This window comes from Budorcas taxicolor, chromosome 8 (genome assembly GCF_023091745.1).
Source record: "Budorcas taxicolor isolate Tak-1 chromosome 8, Takin1.1, whole genome shotgun sequence".
NCBI lineage: Eukaryota > Metazoa > Chordata > Mammalia > Artiodactyla > Bovidae > Budorcas > Budorcas taxicolor.
Genome location: NC_068917.1, coordinates 35,259,628 through 35,281,963, shown reverse-complemented (window position 1 = coordinate 35,281,963; position 22,336 = coordinate 35,259,628). Strand labels below are relative to the sequence as shown.

Sequence of the window (22,336 nt, the reverse complement as noted above, 5' to 3'; positions counted from 1 at the left end):
TATGGAATTAACATATACAACCGAATTGTATATACAGTAGATAAGCAAAAGGACATACTGCATAGCTCAGGATATTATTCTCACTATTTTGTAATAACTTACAATGGGATATAATTTGCAAAAATACTGAATCACTATGCTAGACACCTGAAACTAACACAATATTGTAAATCAACTATGTTGTTTTTGTTGTTTAGTTGCTAATTCATATGCGGCCCTTTTGTGATGCATGGACTGTGTAGACCACCAGGTTCCTGTGTCTAATTTAAAAATTTAGTTAATATTTCAAATTTTATAGATATATTTTGTTATTTTTTAAAATTATGACACCCTTTATTTAATTTAGGCCATGTGGCTTGCAGGATCTAAATTTCCCCAACCAGGGATTGAATCCATGACCTGAGTAGTAAAAGTGCAGAGTCTTAACCACTGAACTGCCAGGGAATTCCCCATTATTTTTGAAATTTTTCTCTTCTTCTCGTCACCCCCATGAGTATGTAACTAACCAAAAAGAAACAGCAGAACTCTACAACCATTTATAAAATATAATTAGATGACATACAAATGTTCAAGAAAGCACATGAAAACATGCTCGACATAACTAATGATTAAAGAAATGTAAATCAAAACGACAATGAGGTCCCATACCATACTGTTCTGAATGGTCATCATCAAAAAAAATCTACAAACAATAAATGCTGGAGAGGGTGTGGAGAAAAGTGAACCTTCCTACACTGTTGGTGGGAATGTAAATTAGTATAGCCACCATGGAGAACAGTATGGAGGTTCCTTAAGAAAATAAAGGAAGAGCTATCATATGATCCAACAATCCCACTCCTGGGCAAAAATTTGTCAGAAACCATAATTTGAAAAGATACATGTACCCCAATGTTCATTACAGCACTATTTACAATAGCCAGGATATGAAATCAACCTAAATGTCCATCAACAGAGGAATGGATAAAGAAGATGCAGTGCATATATTCAATGAAATATTACTCAGCTCTAAAAAAGAATGAAATAATGCCATTTGCTGCAACATGGATGGACCTAGTGACTGTCATACTGAGTGAAGTCAGTCAAAGAAACAGAAATATCATATGATATCCTTTATAGATGGAATCTAAAAATATGGTACAAATTAAAGTATTTATAAAAGAGAAACAGAGCCACACATGTAAATAACAAACTTACAGTTACCAGTTAGGGACGTGCAGGGAGGGATAAATTGCAAAACTGGGACTGACATATACAAACCACTGTATATATAATAAGGACCTACTGTAGAACACAGGGAATTTTACTCAATAGTCTGTAAAGGCCTATCTGGGAATAGAATCAAAAAGACTAAATGCATATGTATATATAGCTGATTCACTTTGTTGTACATCTGAAACTACAACATTGTAAATCAAATATACTCCAACAAAAATTTTTAAATTATTAATTTTTTTAAAAGCAGTTTAAAAACTGACAAATTTCCTAAGGTTCTATTATTTTATTCTCTATTAATGTGATTTTATATGTGACTATGAATTTATCTGTGCAACATTAATGTGAAATATCTACTTAGGAGTTAATTGGATAAAAATACTTGTCATCTGATTATTAGGTTTCCTGCTGGTAATACAAAATTATACTTGGCTACTGGAATTGACTTAAATGTTCACAAAAAATGTTATTTCTGATTCTACTGACTTTTCCATCATGTTTTATCTTCATTCAAATCAAAAGGACATTGTAGAACAAGGAAAAAATGACAAGTATGTAGGATCAGCCTTTGACCATTACTGTATGCCTACAACCGAATTTGCATCATGGGAATACCATCAAGTAACTATGGAGGTCACAATAGGTAAGTAACAACAGTTTTGTAGCTCAGTGTGCTTATCTGTCCCATGGGATGTAGAGTGTTAGTTATAATTTCAGTGCCTACTGTGTAATGAAAAATTGGCAGGATGGTATGAAAAGAGCATCTGAGTAATGCAAGTGACAGAGACAAGCAAAGTTTGACACAAGATTCATATATGTACATAATGTGGCTGCTATTTAGTCACTTTGTAATCTTAGACAAATCACAGAATCTGTCTAAATGTAGTGCCTTCCCTTAACATGGAGGAATAATAGTAAACCTTCAAATGCTGCTAAGAGGATCAGAGACAACTAATGGAATAATTATATTCAATTATGAATAAGATATTTGTTTGCCTTTTTGAGAGGATACTTTTTAGGTAATCCCATAGTTTAAAGATACAGGGACACTATATATTCAGAGGCATTCTGATTATAATTCTATTACAGAGAATACAAAAGAACACAGCAGCAGAGAATAAAGAAACTTTCAGTGTTTAATTATATTTTCAGTGGAGTTAATCCATATGAAGCATAAAGTTGTAATTAGGTAGTGCTTTAGATGAAAATAATTACCATTTTAGGGACTTCACTTGAATCTTTAAGATATGCCAACTAATTAGCTCATTCCAAAGACAAAATGATAGTGCAACATCCTCTTTCAAAAACTGACCCTCACCACCTAGACAATTAAGTATTTTTGAAAAGTATGATCTCCTTACAGTCCATTAAATACTGAGTAAACTGAAGTGAGAAAAACATTTTCGAAATAGTTAGCTAATTTGGACATACCTTCTGATAGTATTCACAAAAGCATTAGAATGCATTTTATGTGTTAAATCCTATGTTGTAATGGTTAAAATTTGGTTTCTTTTTTTAGCTCCCTTAATAATGATTCCAAATTCCCAAGCATACATATTTTTTCAATTTAAAATATTAATCAAATTAGATATCATATTCCATTCACAGCCAAGTGAAATCAACTAGAATTTATAAATGTTTATACATGAGATGCACTAGGTTTCCAGGGGGATAAATAAAAGAAATAAATTATGAATTCTTGCCTCAGAGGGTAATATATAAGTGTGGACTATAATCTGAAAATAAGCTAAGAAAGTTTTTGTAAAGGAAAATTACCAAGTTAATACCTAAGAAAGAGATGCAGAGACCGTGATGAACACATTATCTATTGGAGTGAACAGTATAAACATATCTCAAAGGCAAAAAATAAATAAATAAATAAAAAACCCACATAGGATTCACTGAATGACGTTAGACTGATTCAATGACTTTGAGAAAGGCAATGATGAGAGGAATATACAATATGTTGCTTGGGACAAGATTGTTTAGACTTTGTAATGCTAGATTTAGGTATTTTAAAATGATGCTTTTCATTTTTCTAAATGGAAATTCATTTAAACTTTCTGAAGATAATTTTTTATCAGAGTAATAATGAAAAAGCAGAAATGGAAATGTCAGTTAAATTGGGGGATTTTTTCTTTTTTTTTAATATGGGGAAAAGATAACTAACGTTCCAACTATAGTGATATTAGAAGAAAGGAAAGACAATATGCACATGAGAAACCCTGAAAAATAGTCATTAGGATTTAAGGATGGAAGAGTTAAAACCAAATAAGAACTAGCTATCAACATAGAAAGCTTTTAACTTCAGGCAGCTTCGAGAACTGGAAAATTAAGATGAACTCATCTAGTGTGTAGGGAGAAATATTTTAAAAGCCTGTTGAACTCAAAGGAGCAAAACATTTAAATGGAACTATCTGAGGAATCACTACAATTTGGGAATTGCACACTAAAACTCCAGAAAACTCAGACTGGCAGGAATAATTTTAAGGTCCAGCACATTGATGAGAGAACTAAGGCCACAGACTTGAACGAAATCTCTAACTGAAAGCTAGCAAAGAGAATATCCCCCAGGAGAAATCTGAAGAATAACAATACTTGAGAATGTAAAGAAAAAGCATCAAGGAAACTTATTTATTATAATTTACATAAAGCAATATTTTTAAAAAGAATGAAATGGCCAATTGTGTTGCTTTCTATAATGAAGTCAGAGAAGGTGGGACAAAGAGGAGAAAACTGAACTGACAACTGAAAAGACTATGTTAGAAGATTAAGTTCCAAGAGGTAGGGATGAAAACCAGATTAGGGCCTTCCCTGGTGGCCCAGTGGTTAACAATCTGCCTTCCAATACAAAGGATTCAGCTTTGATCCCTGGTTGGGGAACTAAGATCCTGCTGCATGCATTATAAAAATAAGTAAATAAGAAAGTCAAATAAATAAGAAAGAAAATCCGATTAAAAGGATTAAGAAATTAGTATTTGATGAGCAATTGGAGGCAGCAAATAATGCACCATGCTTTCTAGAATGTTTACAATTCAAGATTTAGTCAATGTGAAATTCTTGAAGGAGTTCTATCTAGCCAGAAAAGGGGATTGTCATTGAAGCCTAGACTACACGGAGCCAACAGTAATGGGTATAGGCTCTGGCGGCTAGAGTAGAATCAAGGAGAGAGCACAGAGGATCCAGGGAGAGCCTGCCTGGTCTGCAAACGGAGCTTAGAGCTCACAGAGGAGGCAGCCTCGTAACAAAACTGTTGCTCCCAACAGCTTAAGTAGCTGTTTGCCTGGAGAAATGGCAATAGATATGGAAAAGGAGAAGCACTCAAAGGAGAAGAACTCGATATCAGGTAGGTATATCAGAGAAGAGAGTATCAAATACTTATGAAACGACACACATCAAGGTGACCAAAAGAAAAACATTGTGAGGGGGTCATTGAGAATTTATGACGGTGATTCAAAATGGGACTACAAAGGAAGTCATGACCTTAGAAGTTTTGTTAAGAAATGATAACTTTCCCTCCAGTAGAAAGAATAACAGGATCCCAAGCATGGGGGTGATAGTTATTTCAGTCAATCACAAGATTTGCCAAGCTATTCCCTTAGCTTTATGAAAAAAGAAGAAAGGTAGAGAAAATGAAAATAATCAATTATCAATCATAGGACAATTTATGCATGTTTCCTCTAATTTTGAAATTTCAGAAGCCTCCAAGATTGGGAATTAGGAAACTCATAAATACTCTGAATATTAAGTTTATGTTAAAGCCTGCCTTTAAGTTTCAAAAGAAAAAAAAGTCTGAGTGGTCTCTGAAGTTACAGTAAAAGCAACTGTAAAAATGGTGGGAATGATTATTCATTACACTACAATGATTATTACACTGTAATAATTATTCATTACAATAAAGGGACTTATTGTATTATTTAGAGCTGAGGAATGACCCAGTATGACTACGAGCAAGCCAATGGGAACAAACAGGAAGATGCTCAACAGAAAAGACAGCAAAGAACTGAGATGCTCAAGTGAACTTCCCCTGCATCTAAAGATACTGAATAATTTCTTCACAACAGTAGGAAAAATCCTACCACTGGAAAATATTATGAATTAAAAATGACTGACTATGGTGCAAAGTAACCAGTCACTTGGGGATGACTTGCCTATATTACTAGCTTACAGAAACAGACAAATAAAATATAAGCTTCCGTTCAATTATTTCATTTGTTAGAGCTTTCTGAAAAAACACTTTAAATTTTGATCTGTATCAAGAATAAATGCATCACTGTAGCTACACTAAGGCAATGGCACCCCACTGAAGTACTCTTGCCTGGAAAATCCCATGGGGTCGCTAAGAGTCAGACACAACTGAGCGACTTCACTTTCACTTTTCACTTTCATGCATTGGAGAAGGAAATGGAGACCCACTCCAGTGTTCTTGCCTGGAGAATCCCAGGGACGGGGGAGCCTAGTGGGCTGCCATCTGTGGGGTCTCATAGAGTCGGACAAGGCTGAAGCGATGCAGCAGCAGCAGCAGCTACACTATACATTTTATAGAGGCCGAGATGATGAACCAACACCCATAATTTTCAAGAATTACCACCCAGAGGGAAAATCATCAGTTGTGAAAATAAACATTTTTAAAAATTAGTGTGGGCTATTTATTAGGGACATACTTTCCTAAAATGAATCATCACTTTTAAAATTCGTGACCCAAAACTGTTGCTCTTCTTAGCTGTGATATTGGCACCCACGAGCACTGTGTGTTAGGAGAAAGCTGCTTTTTTTAAAACCTGTTAATTTAACTTATGTAAATTAATTGGCTGAAACACAAGGCAAGAGTGCAGAATTTTACCATTTGGATGGCTTTATTAACTGAAAAGTCAGGTGTTGAAATACATTTAAAGCTCCGTTATTCTGTTCTCTGCTGGTGTGATGTGGGCAGATTCTCACTTGTTAATTATATTGTGTATAAAAAAGCGGAAAACTAAACTGAAAGAAATAAAATATTCTATATAAGTACTTTTTCGCATGGAAGCTTATGCCCACAAAGAAATTCAGCACTTTCTGTCACAAAACTAGCTTTGTCCTAATCACAACCCCACAGTCACAGATTATGACAGAATTACTTCCTTTTTCAAATACTGCTTTTTGCTATAATAAAATCTCTTATTACTCTACAATCAGTATTCATCATTATGCAATAGCTACTTAAATATACCTACCCAGAAACTCTCTTGAAACTTATAACAAACTTTGACTCTTGTCACTTCAGAGGGTCAATTTTCAAAAATAAAGTACTGACAACACTTAATGAACAATTCAGAACTGCTGATTTTTCAGACTGTACATGGTTGCAAATTTCAGCTTTGTAACTATTCTTACTTTCTTTACTCAACTGTTGTAATGTTAAGTTAAAGGACTAAATTTCTACTTACCAAAAATTTACTCCAAAAATTTACAATAGTATTTCTTGTGAGAAACTGTGATTTCACAATTAATATTTCATAGGCCAGATTCTTCAAACATATTAAACATATAGCAGTTTACATCTCTTTTAAAAACATTGTGAATCTGCATCTTTTCTATGGATTTTAAACATCAAAAGATACTTTTAAAATTCCTATGCTGATTCAAATTTAGCATATGAAATGTTGAATAATTTATAAATATATATACATTATCTATAAACAGTTATCAAACTAGATCTATATTTTGATACCTATTTCCAGATTCTAGTGTTCTTGAGAATCTTTCAAATATATGTAAAAATGGATATAACATTTGCTTGAAAATACAGTTTTTCTAAAGGTGAAATGAGGATAATAATTCTAATCTTATATTTCAGCAACTGGAAAAATATGAGGTGATATTTATGAGTAGGCAATAAATAATTATGATTGAATATTTTAGTAAAAAAATAAAAAATGAGGATGAGAAAAATAGAATCACTGTAAGGTGAAAGACATACTCTGATTTAAATTGATAAGAAGAATGTTTAGAAAACATTTAAGAACTGAAAGAAACCAATTCAACACAAATATAGCTGCCATTTGGGAATTAAGAGTATGAGCAATGGCGAGTGATCAGTTTGCAGCTGAACTTTTGCTGCTGAGCCTTTGCGACTCCACTTGACTCACAGTTTTCAACAAGGCAGGCTATTAGCTGCATACCTGAAATACAAGGCAGGCATAATTGAGACAAACAAGACATCCATCATATTTTCAATGCCCAGAGACTGTGTTTTAAGTTACCTCTGTCTCAAACTGAAATGATAAAAGCCTTAACTGCCTTAGGAGAAAATATTACTGCATGTGGCTATGGTTGAGGGAAAAGTCTTTACTTGCTGGAGGTACTGCGAAAATGTTTGTAACTCATGCAGATGGGGGATAAGGAAAAGGCAGGCTGTCTTAAAATGGAAATAGGAAAAAGAGTTCAGGATAATGTGCTGGAAAATAAAAAGGGGTTGTAGTTTGATTAAAAGCATGAACTCTGCACAAAAAGCTTGTAGGTCCTTGAAAATGAGCCCAGGTATTCTTGTGCCTGGCAACACTGACCTGCCAACATTGTCTAACAAACCAGCTTTATGAGAAAGTAGATTAGTTAGTAGACAGTGAAGTGGAATTCCAAGCGTGATTTTTGCTGAGATTTATTTGAGATGCCATGTTTACTTTTCAGAAAACCTCACAGATAGGAGTGGCACTGTGAGTCCAGGTTTATTAACCAAGTCATAGTGTAGCTTCATGTTCCTGTGTTATTTAATCCTTATGTCCCACATCTATTTTAGAGGTCAAGAGACTTTATACAGAAGTTTATCTATAAATATGGTGTCAGACATGTAGAAGACTTTGGACAAAAATTTATTCAAAGAAATATGGGGCCTGTTTTGTTGAAGTTTAATGACTATAACAGGTATTTATTAATTCAATAAATACAGAATAATACTAGTTGTTTCCATTTCTTTGAAGTAATGTATAGGGAGCTATGAGAGCTAAAACAAAGGGATATGATCTAGTTTCAAGACACATGGCATGTAAGTGGAGAAATTATATGTGAGAAGTCAAATTGATAAAGGGATGAAGAGGGGTCAACAGAAGGACGAGCAGGCCAAGCAGACTGAGCCTGATGGACATGCTCAGTATAACCTATTGTAGGTGGCATAGGTAGAAAAGAGAAGAGTATTTGCAGATGAGCCTGGGATATCCCACGGGGAGTTATAGTTCAAAAAAGCTAAGATCTTTGAGCTTTAACCTAATAATTGACAAATGGTTTTAAATGGGAAGGGAAATCATAAAATTATGTAACTACTGCTACTTTTATGAAGATCATTATAAATGCAGAAGTAAATGGATTGGATAAGGAGGGCTGCGGTTGAGAAGGGATAGCCCTATTATTTTGTCAGTAAGAATGCTTAGGAGACTGTTATAGCAGAGTGACACTCTTGATTACTCAAATCCTTTTCTTCATTTCTCCAACACTGAATGACCCAGGTCTCAGTGGCCTCTTTTCTTCTTCATATAAGCTTACAATCTAGATGCACTCGCAGCTCATGGTTAAAAAATAATTGATCCTGATATTTCCCAAATTCACATCTAATCCATCCAATAAAAGCACAATCTAACCTTGCATTGCCATCTCCATTCTTAACACCATGGTCCAAGTCACTAATTCCTCTCCCTTAAAGGAGTGAGTTTCTTGACAATTTCTTAACCTCTATTTTTCTACAGTGCTCTATGAAACTGTATCTCAACAACAAAAACAACTAAAATATAAAAACAAGACCTCTTCTATCTTTTCCCAACTCAGAAACACTCTAGTACCTCGGAAACAACTTTCAAATAAAATCTAATATCCCTACTGTGGCATATTTTGTTTTCCATTAAGTTGCTGCAACATTAACCATTCGAAATGATCTTTGGAATCTTGCCACTTCTCCACTAAGAAAACAAATCCATTATCTCTACCCCTTTGACTCTGGATGGGTCAGTGACTGGTTTGACCACAAGATTATGGAAGAAATGATATTGTACCAGTTCTAGAAATAGCCCTTACCTAACTTGGCAGCTTCCTCCACCTACTTCTTGGAATACTTGACTTTAAAACTCCTGTTCTTAGAACACTCCCTTTAAACCCAGGCCCCAACTTACAGTTAGTTCATGACCCAAGAATAAGCCACACGTAATAAGCCTCTTTGTTTGAAAATTTTAGATAAGCATCCAATGAATAGCCAACATCAGCTTAGCCAAGAGACATCTGCGTACAGCCCAGATGAACCTTTGAATGAGTACAGGCCCAGCTGACATCTGAGTAACCTCACATAAGAAACTACAAGAAAGCATCTCCTAAAAACAGTCATGCAGGAGAATCCAGCTTTCTTGTCTCCCCACAAAGATCAATGACTGAACAGCTACCCGTGAATAAAAACTCCAGGCAACGTCTAAAATTCACTTAAGAAATTTTAGAACATAAGATAAAGAAGGCAACTTCATTTTACCCACATCCTCCCATCCCCCAAGCCATTTCCCTTCACGGCCAATAAGGAACTTCCCAGCTAGAAAGACTTTTCTCTTACCAGAAAAAGAAGAAGTGGGTGAGTGATCAGCCTCTCCAGCGTTGAATGCAGGGCACAATATGAAGATTCAGCTTCAGTTTCACTCCATTTAGACAGGGAAAGCTGAGACATACTAAGCCAGCTATGAACAACGAAGAAAATTAGAGTCTATTAGCAGACATGCATGGGAGTTGTTATAGTTCATGAAGACCTTCTCTGCAGACAAACTCAGCAGATTTTGCCTCTGAGGTAGTCACTTGCCAGCACAATTTCATGGCCCCACTGCAAAACTCACCACCTTGTGCCCCCAAAGTTATCTGTACTTACTGCTATGAGCTACCAGAGTACCTGCATACTCCCTCGCCACCACATCACTACCAGAACCCAGGACCCACACTGGCAGCCATACAAGTTTCCGAAAGCTGTACGAGTATAAGATGCCAGCTAAGTTCCTTCCAATATCTCTAACTATCTAAGTGAGAAGCCACTTTTGTAGCCAGTTCAGGCTTCTGCAGGTTTGCAAGTACAAGATACCAGCCAAGAGCTCTACCTTCTGACTGACCCCTATATCACCAGGTCTGTGCTTGAGACTAGCCCCTCCAGATATGCATCCACATGCCACCAGACTGATAGGTATCTTGGGCTCTACTGGAGTGCACACACACAGACACAGGGGAATGGGTGTAGCCACAGAAGAGCACCCTAACTCTGGGCCCAGAGTTGGCACCAGACCTCCATCTCTGTATGTCTACAACTAGCCCCTGCTGACACATACACACTTGCAGCTGGCCCCCACAGCTGAGTATGTGCGCACCACTTACTTCAGCTACTCTCACTGCTTGACTTGGTCTGATGTTACTGGATCTAGAGGTGCCACCTAGAATCAAAACAGCTATTGTGGATCCTCTACAGTTCTATGTGACAAGAACCACCTAGTTGTTGATACTGTGAACCACAGCGGCCAGAGCTGAAAAAACATCATGCCCGCCCAGACCCATTGCTGCCATATATTCCTGCACATGACATTCTGCACCATTAGACCCAGGGTCACAGCATCATCTAGCATGCTGCCACCCATAAGTAAAAAGGTTCCCTTACTAAAGTCAGTCCGTAAAGCTTGGAAAAGGTGAATGCTTCTTCAAATGCATAGATGCCTTTGCAAATCTACAAGGACCCAAAAGATTCAGGGAAATATGTCTCCACCAAAGTAATACAGTAATCATCCAGGAACTGGCTGCAAAGAAAAGAACATTCTGAAACTGCCTAATAAAGAACTCAAAATAACTGCTATACAGGTAATCAGAGAGTGATCAGAGAATACATATAACCCATAACAGAAAAACAATACAAGAACACATTGAAAAGTTCAGCAAACAGATGAAAAACAAAAAAGAACCAAACAGAAATTTGGGAGCTAAAGATACAATGTGTGAACTGAAGAATTCAACAGAAAGTTTCAATAGTGAACCTGAACAAGCAGAAGAAAGAATTAGTGAGACTCAAGGCAGATCAACTGAAATTATTTAATCAGAGGGGTGAATAAGAATGATAATAATAATCTGCAATGAAGAAAGTCTATGTACTACTTGACTACTATAAAAAAAAAATTATATATGCATCACTGAAGTCCCAGAAAGAAAAGAGAATAGAAAGCAGTAGAAAGCTTATTTAAAGAAATAATGGCTGAGAACTTTTCAATTCTGGGGAGAGATCTAGAGATACAGGCTCATGAAGCTAACAGGTAATCTCAAAATTTCAATCCAAGACAATTTGCATCAAAACTTATAATAAATAACTGTCTAAAACAAAAGAATTTTAAAAGCAGCAAAATTTTTTAAAAAATAAATAACAACAACAAAAAAAACCCTCTCTCATAAAAGGTAAACCCTTTTAAGAATACCAGCAGAGCCCTTGAAGCAGATTCTCAGAAGGCCAGGAGAATATGGGGTGATATAGTCAAAGTCCTAAAACACAGAAAATACCATCCAAGAATATCTTACCCAGAAAAACTGTCTTTCAGAATTTAAGGCAAAATAAAGAATTCCTTTAGTTAAAAAAAAAAGGCTGAAAGTGTTCAATGCCACTAAACCTGCCTTATAAGCAATCCTGAGAGAAATTCATCAAGTTGAATCAAAAGCACACTAATTAATTAACTGCAGATATATGAAAATATACAATACACTGATAAGCATATGGTCAAATACCCCAATACTATAAAATGGTAGTTTGATAAATAATTAACTTTGCTAAAAGAACAAAAGTGTGATAAGTAGCTACAGTTTCTATAATTTTTTAATGAATACACAATATAAAAAGAGGTATGGAGACATCAAAAATGTCAAAGGGGGAACTCAAAGAAGAGGCTTTGAGTGCAACTGAAGTTCAGCTGTTACACTGAGAAATATAATGAGTTACACTGAGAAATATAATGAGGCTTCAATATTTTATTGAAGCCTCATGGGAACCACAAAGCAAAAATCTATTATAGATAACCCAAAGATGAGAAGAAAAGAATCAAAGCATATCATAATGGAAAGTCATCAATTTATAAAGGAAGAAAAAGAAATGGAACTGCAAAACAACTAGAAAATGATAAGATGGCATTAGTAGATGTATCTGTTTTTAGTAGAAACAAGAAAGATAACAAATAAAAAATCTCATACCAGAAAGAACTAGAGGAAACAAACTCACAGAAGGAAAGATGTAACAAAGATCTGAGTACAAATACATGAAACAGAGACCATAGAAAGAATAGAAAAGGTCAACACGATTAAAAAGCTGTATTTTTAAAGAGAAAATTGACAAAACTTTAACTAAACTAACTCAGAAAAAATAAAATCAGAAATGGAAAAGGACATACTACAATAGTTGACAGAAATACAAAGGATCATAAGAAACTATTATAAATATACAACCGCGAACTTGATAACAAAGAAGAAATCAATATATTACTAGAAACATAAACCTATGAAGATTAAATCGTGAAGAAATATAAAACATGACAAATGATGAAAGAGGGGGTAAATCAGTAATGAAAAAACTCACCAACAGAGGAAAGAAAACTAGGTGATTGCACTGGTGGGTGTTACTAAATATTTAAAGAAGTAGTAATGATAATTCCTTTAAAATCCTTCAAAAAAACTGAAGAGTAAGCAACAACTCCAAGGTCATTTTACGAGACATGTGTGTGTACTCAGTCGCTCAGTCATACCCAATTTTTTGTGACCCCATGGACTGTAGCCTGTCAGGCTTCTCTGCCCATGGGATTTTCCAAGCAAGAATATTGGAGTGGGTTGCCATTTCCTCCTCCATGGGATCTTTCCAATCCAGGGATCAAACTCATGTATCTTGTGTCTCCTGCTTTAGCAGGTAGATTGTTTACCACTGTACCATGTGGGAAGTCTAAGGCCTATATTACCCTGATACTAAAGACTGATAAGGACACTACAAGAAAATTACTGACCAATATGCCTGATGAAAATCAATGTAAAACTTCTTAACAAAGTATTATCTAATTGATTTCGACAGCACATTAATGGATCATTTATCATAATAAAGTGTAATGTAACCCTGAGATTCAAGATTGGTTTAACATCCACAAATTGGTTTAAAATCCATCACGTGTATAGAATAAGAGATAAAAATAATATGATCATCTTGATAGATGTAGACAAATCATTTGACAAAACATTACATCTCTTCATGATAAAAAATAAATTCCAAAGGAATTGAAAGCAGGATCTCAGAGATATGCACACCCCCATATTCTCTGCATCATTATTTACAATAGCCAAGATATAAAACAATGTGTCTGTCAGTGAATGAATGAAGGAAGAAGATATGGTATATTTATACAATAGAATGTTATCAAGCCCTGAGAAAAGGAAATCTTGCTATTTATGAAAGCCTGAATGAAACTAGAGGGCATTATGCTAAGTGAAAAGAATCAGAGAAAGACAAATACTATATACATAAATAGAATCCAAAAAAGCCAGACTCAGAGAAACAGAGAGCAGAGTGGTAGTTCTCAGGACTAAATGTGAGAGAAAATGGGAAGATGTTGTTCAAAGTGTACAAACTTTCACTTATAAGATTGTTTTGAGATGTATGTACAGCTAATAATACTGTAGTATATAATTGGAAAAAAAGTGTCTCAGAGGATATCTCCTCTCAAGAGTAAAGTCTAGGCTTTGCATACTGATGCAGTTTACAGAGATGGAGATTAATGCATTGCTATGGGCAGTTTTTCTAAGGGCAGCATCTTAGTCCATTTAGCAAGAAGTCCTTGAAAGTGAAAGTAAAACCATGAGAAGCTGCATAATTGAATCAAAATTGCTATATGGACTTACTAGCAAGTCCATATAGCAAGAATACTGGGGTTCCCTGGTGGCTCAGATGGTAAAGAATCCACCTGCAATGTGGGAGATCTGGGTTCGATCCCTGGGTTGGGAAGATCCCCTCAAGGAGAGCAAGGCAACCCATTCTGGTATTCTTGCCTGAGGAATTCCATGGACAGAAGAGCCTGGTGGGCTACAGTCTATGGGGTTGCAAACAGTCAGACATGACTGAGTGACCTAAGCACAGCACAGCAAGAATACCATAGAGGTAGCTTATAAGTAACAGAAATTGGGACCTCCCTGGTGGTACAACGGTTAAGATTCCATGTTTCCAATGCAGAGGGTTCAGGTTTGATCCCTAGCTGGGGAACTAAGATTCCACGTGCCATGTGTCATGGCCAAAAACTAATATCAAATTAATAAATAAATAACAGAAATTTATTTTTCACAGTTCTGGAGGCTGGGAAATTCAAGATCAAGTCACCAGCAGTTTAACTTCCCATGAGGGCCTGCTATCATGCGCAGCCATCTTCTAGGCATGTCCTTACATAGGAGTGGAGAATGAGGTAGCTCTCCAGAATCTGTTTTATAAAGGCACTAGAGCAATTTATGAGGGCTTTGCCCTCCTGATCTAACAGCTTCCTAAAGGTCCCACCTCCAAACATCACCACAATGGGTATTAGGATTCAACATATGAATTCTGGGAGGATAGAGTCTACTGAAAGGGAAAAACAGACTGTTTAGAAAAGGTAGCCTAGAATGGGGTATGGAGAGTAAATGTGTTTTTCTAAGTCTTAAGCTATGCCAATCCTTGCTATTTACAGGTGGTATTGTATCAGTTTATCACATGTCACTGAGGTTATATATTTAACTAATGAAATAGTTGTCTGTTTACAGAAAGAATATCCAGCATGGAATAGGACCTCTGGACTTCAAAAAAAATAAAAAATACTCTATTTGTTATTTGATTTTTGATTCAATTATGCAGTTTCTCATGGTTTTACTTTTACTTTCAAGGCTTCTTTATCTCTTAGCTTAATTTCTGGCTCTTTACCTGCAAGTGCCTCCGATGCCAGGCTATTAGTTGAAAGCAAAATCCATTTTCTGAGAGCTTGGCTTTGACTCAGAGAATCCTAAGTTCTGGCTCTACTGTTGTAACTGTGTTCACTGTTGCTAGGAAAATCAGGAGAAACAAAAAGTGATGCAAGATGCTTCCAAGGTTCTGTCTCTTACAATTCCTTTATGAAAACAAAATGCTCATCTGTTTGTTGTTACTGTTTTTTTGTTCAGTCAGCATTGTGTTCTTATGTTTAGAGAACTCTTCTTTCTTTTGAAAATGTTATTCTTGAAAGTATTACTTTAGCATTGTTTCTGCTGTTTTATATCATGTTTATTTTGCCATTATTTTTTCCTTACTGTGCTTTTTGCTTTTTGGTATTCTGGGGATTCTAGTAGAGAAGCAAAATAACTATAAAATTGTGTTTCCAAGGATAAAAAAAATTATCAAGGATAATTCTTATTGTAATTATTTCTTAAGAGGTTTATGGCCCTCTGTAAGCTTTTAAGATACCATGGTTATTGTGAACATCAGTTCAAAACTGTTAGGTAAGGCTTAAAAAGATGGGAAAAAGTCTATGATTGTACAGTTCTTGATCATTACATTCCTTTAATACAAAGTTCTTAGTTCTCTTTAGTGAAATTGGTAACTAGTACTTAAGATGCTAAAAAAGTTCTTCTATTACTAATTAAAATGTGTGTCCATATCAAGTAATGCTCAGACGCCAGGTAGATTTCCCAAAATTCAACACAATCCTGGAAATATTGACCCTGAGGTAGCACTGTATCCCGCTTATAAAGGGTTCCATCCAAAAAGACCACACTTCACTCCAAACTTCAACTGCAAGCCTAGATTGTTTCCTATACTTCTGACTGACTGACTATAAATCACAGATTGCCATGAATCCCTCCTTAGGTTCCCATCTTTGTGGCTCACAAATGTCATAAAATCTGTTTACTCACAAATTATTGGTTTATTATGAAAGATATCAAGGCTTCCCTGGCGGCTCAGATGGTAAAGAATCTGCCTCCAGTACAGGATACCCAGGTTTGATCCCTGGGTTGGGAAGATCTCTTGAAGAAGGGAATGGCAACGCACTCCAGTATTTTGGCCTGGAGAATTTCATGGACAGAGGAATCACAAAGAGTCAGACATAACTGAGCAACTAACACACACATAAAGGATATTAAAGAACATGAATCAACAGCCAGAGAGAGAGAAACACAGGCTGAGACCCTGAACAAAAGAGCTTCTGTCTTCATGGAACATGAAGCCCAAGAAGATGGCACCTGGAACTATTCTGTTTCCCCAATCTACAAGCTTCCAGAAGCCCATACATAACTCTGGAGCAGCCAGAAGGAAGAAATGTTATGGCAAAGTTATGGGGAAGAGCAATCAGTTCCCATGTTCTCTCCAGGCAAGCCAGTCTCCCTGTATTTCCATTTCAAACCCAGAAGCTCTCTAAAATTTCTGCTTTTGGATTTTCTGTGGAGGCTTCATCACAAAGGCATGACTGGGTAAATCATTGGCCCCTGGCAAATAATTCAACCTCCAGCTCCTCTTCCTTCAAGCAAGGAGCTCTTAGGATGAGACTTAAAGTTCCAACCTCTGATCACATGATTGGTTTCCTTGGCAACCAGTTCTCATTTAAGTGGGGTCCAAAAACCACCTCACTGACATAACAAATGACACTGTTATTGAAAGCAGCTTTTTTTGTCCCTTCCTGCAGGCCCATTTCTGTTCCCTTCTAATTTTAAAGAACCCAATTATAGGAATGAGATCACTAAATAATTGAAACCAACTCCTGCTTTATGTACTACTGAATGCACACCATGCTCTGTTTAACCTGCTGATTCTTTCATAGATAAAAGAAGAGTGACAAAGTAAGCAGTTAAAAATTAACTGTCTCTCTACCCTCAACAGACCCCTAACCAATCCTGCAGGCAGATCATGCAGGCAAGGTATCATCTGAAGAAGAGTCAGTCTGCACTCAATGGAGAATGATGCATAACCCAACCTCCTGCCTTGATGAGTTACTGAGCTTCTTCATCCTGCTTCATTTTTCCTTTTAAAAACTGTCATGGCTAAGCATAATCTTCAGAGCTGTTACCTGGACATGAGCCCACCTTCTCCCCAGATCACTGAGTTTTCTGATTAAAGCACCTTTACTCTTTACCTACTCTTTTCTGGGCTGGATGAAGCACAAACTGGAATTAAGATTGCCAGGAGAAATATCAATAACCTCAGATGACACCACACTTATGGCAAAAAGCGAAGAAGAACTACAGAGCCTTTTGATGAAAGTGAAAGAGGAGAGTGAAAAAGTTGGCTCAAAACTCAACATTCAGAAAACTAAGATCATGGCATCTGGTCCCACACTTCATGGCAAATAGAAGAGGAAACAGTGGAAACAATGACAGACTATTTTGGGGGGCTCCAAAATCACTGCAGATGATGACTGCAGCCATGAAATTAAAAGATGGTTGCTCCTTGGAAGAAAAGTTATGACCAACCTAGACAGCATTTTAAAAAGCAGAGACATTACTTTGCCACCAAAGTCCATCTAGGCAAAGCTATGGTTTTTCCAGTAGTTATGTAGGGATGTGAAAGTTGGACTATAAAGAAAGCTGAGTTTCAAAGAATTGATGCTTTTGAACTGTGTGTTGGAAAAGACTCTTGAGAATCCCTTGGACTGCAAGGAATCCAACCAGTCCATCCTAAAGGAAATCAGTCCTCAGTGTTCATTGGAAGGACTGATGTTGAAGCTGAAACTCCAATCCTTTGGCCACCTGATGCAAAGAACTGACTAATTGGAAAAGACCCTGATGCTGGGAAAGATTGAGGGCAGGAGGAGAAGGGGACAAGAGAGGAACAGATGGTTGGATGGCATCATCGACTCAATGGACATGAGTTTGAGTAAACTCCAGGAGTTGGTGACGGACAGGGAGGCCTGGCGTGCTGTAGTCCATGGGTTCGAAAAGGGTCGGACACGAATGAGCGACTAAACTGAACTGACACCTGTCTCTTGAATAATTAGCTTATGAGCTGAGAACATGGAACCTGGGTTCAGTTACGTTACCACTCTCTAACTTAGGAAATCTCAGGTGTTTCAGGAGCTGTGAGCCAGCGGCTGTGAATGAAGACCAAATACACATGAGAAGTATATATTTGGTCATCTGAATGGTAAATATTTATTCCATATGTATCACAGATGCCAAATGATTGCTATTGCTTTGTTTTATTTAGATGAAAAAATACAGTGGAGACAACATGAATTTGGGAATTAGGTGGACCTGAATTAGCACCTATAGCTACAATATACCAGTTATATTGAGGGAACTTGGGAACCATTACTTAACTTCAATTTTTCTCGTTTGTAAAACAGAGTTAATATTCTGTATGCTCTAATCTTGAAGATTAATGACAATATAGCACTGCTTAGCCTAGTATATACCATACAGTGCTCAGTAAAATCAGTTGTCATCTTGCAATAAATAATAACCATTCATACCTACATTTCTTACATTTCTTGTGTGTTCCTCAAAGCCTTCAAATATTGCCTTTATATGTAAGGACACAGAACTCTGCATTAACAGGAGAATCAGTGAGGCATATAGTTTTCATTGAGAGGAGTATCATGGGTTTTTCTTTTAACAGAGACTCAGGGTAATCATCTCTTAGCCAGAAAGGACTCCACTGGTTTCTCTTCTTTGAGTTTCAAGAAGACAGGTCTGTAGTACAGAAATATGTGCACCACAGGGTTGGTTTGGCAGGTAAGACATTTGCTATTTTTAAAGCATATATGTTGCTTTCTGTTTCTAAAACACCAGAGGTTCTTCTCAATGCTGAAATTTCTCCTTTGTCAAGCTCCATAGGAAACTGATGTAGTCCGTGCTCAAAAGACATTCAATAAAAAGCTATGAAGCTGCCATTGACTTCACATCTCCACTGGAGGAAAAAAAATGTTACAGAATGTCAGGTCAGTCTTAAAAAGTTATGCTTATGCTATTACAAAGGGCTGAGAATTCAGCTTTTAAAATATCCCTCTGGGTATGGTAGCTCTGTGAGAGAATGGAAAATGCCATTGAAAAAAGGTTAGTAGTTTTTTCTTAGTTTTCTAATCCCTTTATACTTTTCCTGAAGCATAACATCATGCTGTTGTGAGATCTTCTGGCAGGGTGTGAATTTCATTTAATGGTTTCCCATCAACCATCCCAATTGCAAGAAAAAAACAGTGAAGGGGCTTCTGTCTTAAAACAAACAGACAAAAAACACAACTAGAAACACCCTCCTTTTTGCTACTCCACTTATAATAGCCTGGAAAGCTACACAAACTCTGGAAATCATTAGAGCTTTACTGTGAGAAATTTTAGTACTCATAAGTCAGATCTTATGAAAGCAGTGCGTAAAAGTTGATGAACAGTTTACTGTGGCCATATTCCTCCAATTAACAGTACTCTGTGGATGTATTAATACTTTGCAATAGTGTACAAGAAGAGCTGCTACAATGTCCCCAAATGTTGTTTTAAATGAGATGGAAATTTATTTCTCTGTCCTGAAAGGGTATACGGTTAGTAGGCTACAGTGGCCGAGGGCCTTGGAAGAATGCAGCCAAGCAAGGACCCTCAGCCCTTCTCATTTCTCCTCTGCTTTACCCAGGGTGTTGGATGTGTCTGTAGGGTTGAAGCTGAAAGCCTGTAGAACTGGTTCCTGCAACACAGGGTAAGGAAAAGAAATAAGAGACCAAACATGTATATATACATAAAGATTATCTTTTTGGGGGTGCAAAACTTGCCACTCCAAAATGTCTCTTTGGCATGTAGATTATTTCATATTGATAACAAACAAAACACAAAAGACCTAGAAAGTCTAACCTTCCCCCTAACTTTCTAAAAAACTGTAAATAGAGAACCTATTATTAAGAAAGGAGTTACCACCATAGGTAACTATAGTAGGACCCTGGTGTGTAGAAAGGCGGGAACCTAGAAAAGTCTGTTAAAAATCTCTCTCTGGGTCCCACTAGGTCTGCTGCTGCTGCTGCTACTGCTGCTAAGTTGCTTCAGTCGTGTCCGACTCTGTGAGACCCCATAGACGGCAGCCCACCAGGCTCCCCTGTCCCTGGGATTCTCCAGGCAAGAATACTGGAGTGGGTTTCCACTTCCTTCTCTAGTGCATGAAACTGAAAAGTAGAAGTGAAGTCGCTCAGATGTATCTAACTTCTAGCAACCCCATAGACTGCAGCCTACCAGGCCCCTCCATCCATGGGATTTTCCAGGCAAGAGTACTTGAGTGGGTTGCCATTGCCTTCTCCTCATGTCCCAGCAAAGATTTGTTTATCAAACATTTGCTTTTCCATATTCATGTGAAGTACCTTCCTCCCCTTTGAAGTCCCAAACCATTTCTCCAACATCCTATTTGTCTTTAGCTGAAGATGATATTTAATGTGATGAGGAGGTTCAGTCATTTTGAAAAGTTATTCAGATTCCCTGGATCTCTCCCATATTTACCTGTAACTAAACTTTCATTTGATTTTTATCTTGTTAATCTATCTCATATCAATTTAATTTTAGACCAGCCAGAATAACCAGAAGGGTAGGGGAAAATGCCTTCCTCCCTGACACCTTTATCACTCTCTCCCATATCCCACTAGCTCTAACTTATTCACTTTTCCCCAGCAAGATCAAAGAGTCTGAACAGTTAAGGCTCTGGTGGACAGCCACATTCTCAGCTAAACATTGATCAGAGAATGAAGAGGGAGTGTCATATAACTAAAATGAAAAACATGAAAATGGAAATGGGGAGATTTAAACATCTTCCCTGTGATATGGTCAGAGAATTTCTTATAGGGAATATAACTGCTATCTTAGGAATATTTAGTTGCAAAATATCAAGTTATAATACTCTGGAATGTTGAAAAAGGAAAACTTTTGGATTAGTGGGCTGACAGATAACATGGACTTGATATGCTTCTAACCACATCTCCTCTTACACACACTGCTACTTACACTAGCAGGTTTGTGCTAACATAACTAGAGAAAAATAAAGAACATATGCACAATTTCATTAGGAATTTAAACAAACGGTGCTGTTGAAGCAGATGAATTAAAAGTATATCATCCAGACATCCAAAAATAAAACAGGAAAAGATTCTGATACCTTTAATATACAACATTCAAATGTAATCTTCAATAACAGTTGTCAAAAAGAAAATAAGAAAATACTGGGACAATATGTATGACTTTGCCAAGCTGTGAGAACTAGATGCTAAAATAAAGGGGAAAACAGGTGGCTTTCCCTCAAGTGCAAGGAAATTATAATTTTATCTCATCAGAGCTATGAGTTCTGTCCTCAGCCTTTGTGAAGAGCTCTATCTCACTGACACTGGGAGACTGCCAACATACATGACTGCAAGAAGTAGGCATAAGCAGTGATTCTTTATTCCCTGGAATGTTTACATATCTTAGGGAAAGCACTGTGAAAAGTGCTGAAACTAAGCTTAATATGCTAAGAGTAGAGGGGCTCATGAACTACAGTGTTGAAATGACAATTTCAAACTATATCCTACTCCCTAGTTTAATTAAAAAATATAAATAGAGAGGAGAAAAAGAGATTTCAGACCAGTAAAATGCATCAAATGACTCTGAACAAAATTTACCTATTGACCCGCAAAAAATAACTTTTTATTTCTTTTTTTTTTAATTGGAGGATAATTTTTTTCCAGTGTTGTGGCAGTCTCTGCTGTATAGCAACACAGAGCAATCATAACTATATATAACATATATATACACACAAACAAACACACATATATATATATATATATATATAGCCTCCTCTCCCTCCATTCCACTCCTCTAGGTTATCACAGAGTGCTAGGCTGAGCTTCCTGTGTTATATATTAGCTTCCCACAGTTATCCGTTTTACACATGATAGTGTATATATTCCGTGCCACCTTCTCCATTTGTCTCAGCCTCTCTTTCCTCCACTTTAGCCATAAGTCCATTCTCTACATCTCCATCTCCATTCCTTCTCTGTAAATAGGTTCAGTTCTTTAGAACACTAGGATACTGATAACTATAGCACAAATAGTACTTTCTAAATTCCATATGTGCATGAGTACATTTGTTTTTCTCTTTCTGACTGACTTCACTCTGTAAAACAAGCTCTAGGTTCATCCACCTCACTACAACTGA

At 36.7% G+C, this 22,336-nt stretch overlaps 1 protein-coding gene across 1 annotated transcript in view; it reads left to right on the top strand.

Annotated features, from left to right (window-relative positions):
- The first annotated feature begins 1,707 nt into the window (after positions 1 to 1,707).
- The window catches only part of LOC128052042 (lys-63-specific deubiquitinase BRCC36-like), a 39,107-nt gene continuing 18,478 nt past the window's right edge, over positions 1,708 to 22,336 (top strand). Inside the window, 1 exon segment of the mRNA XM_052644515.1 lies at positions 1,708 to 1,855. Within this exon segment, the coding sequence (XP_052500475.1) occupies positions 1,708 to 1,855 (148 nt within the window).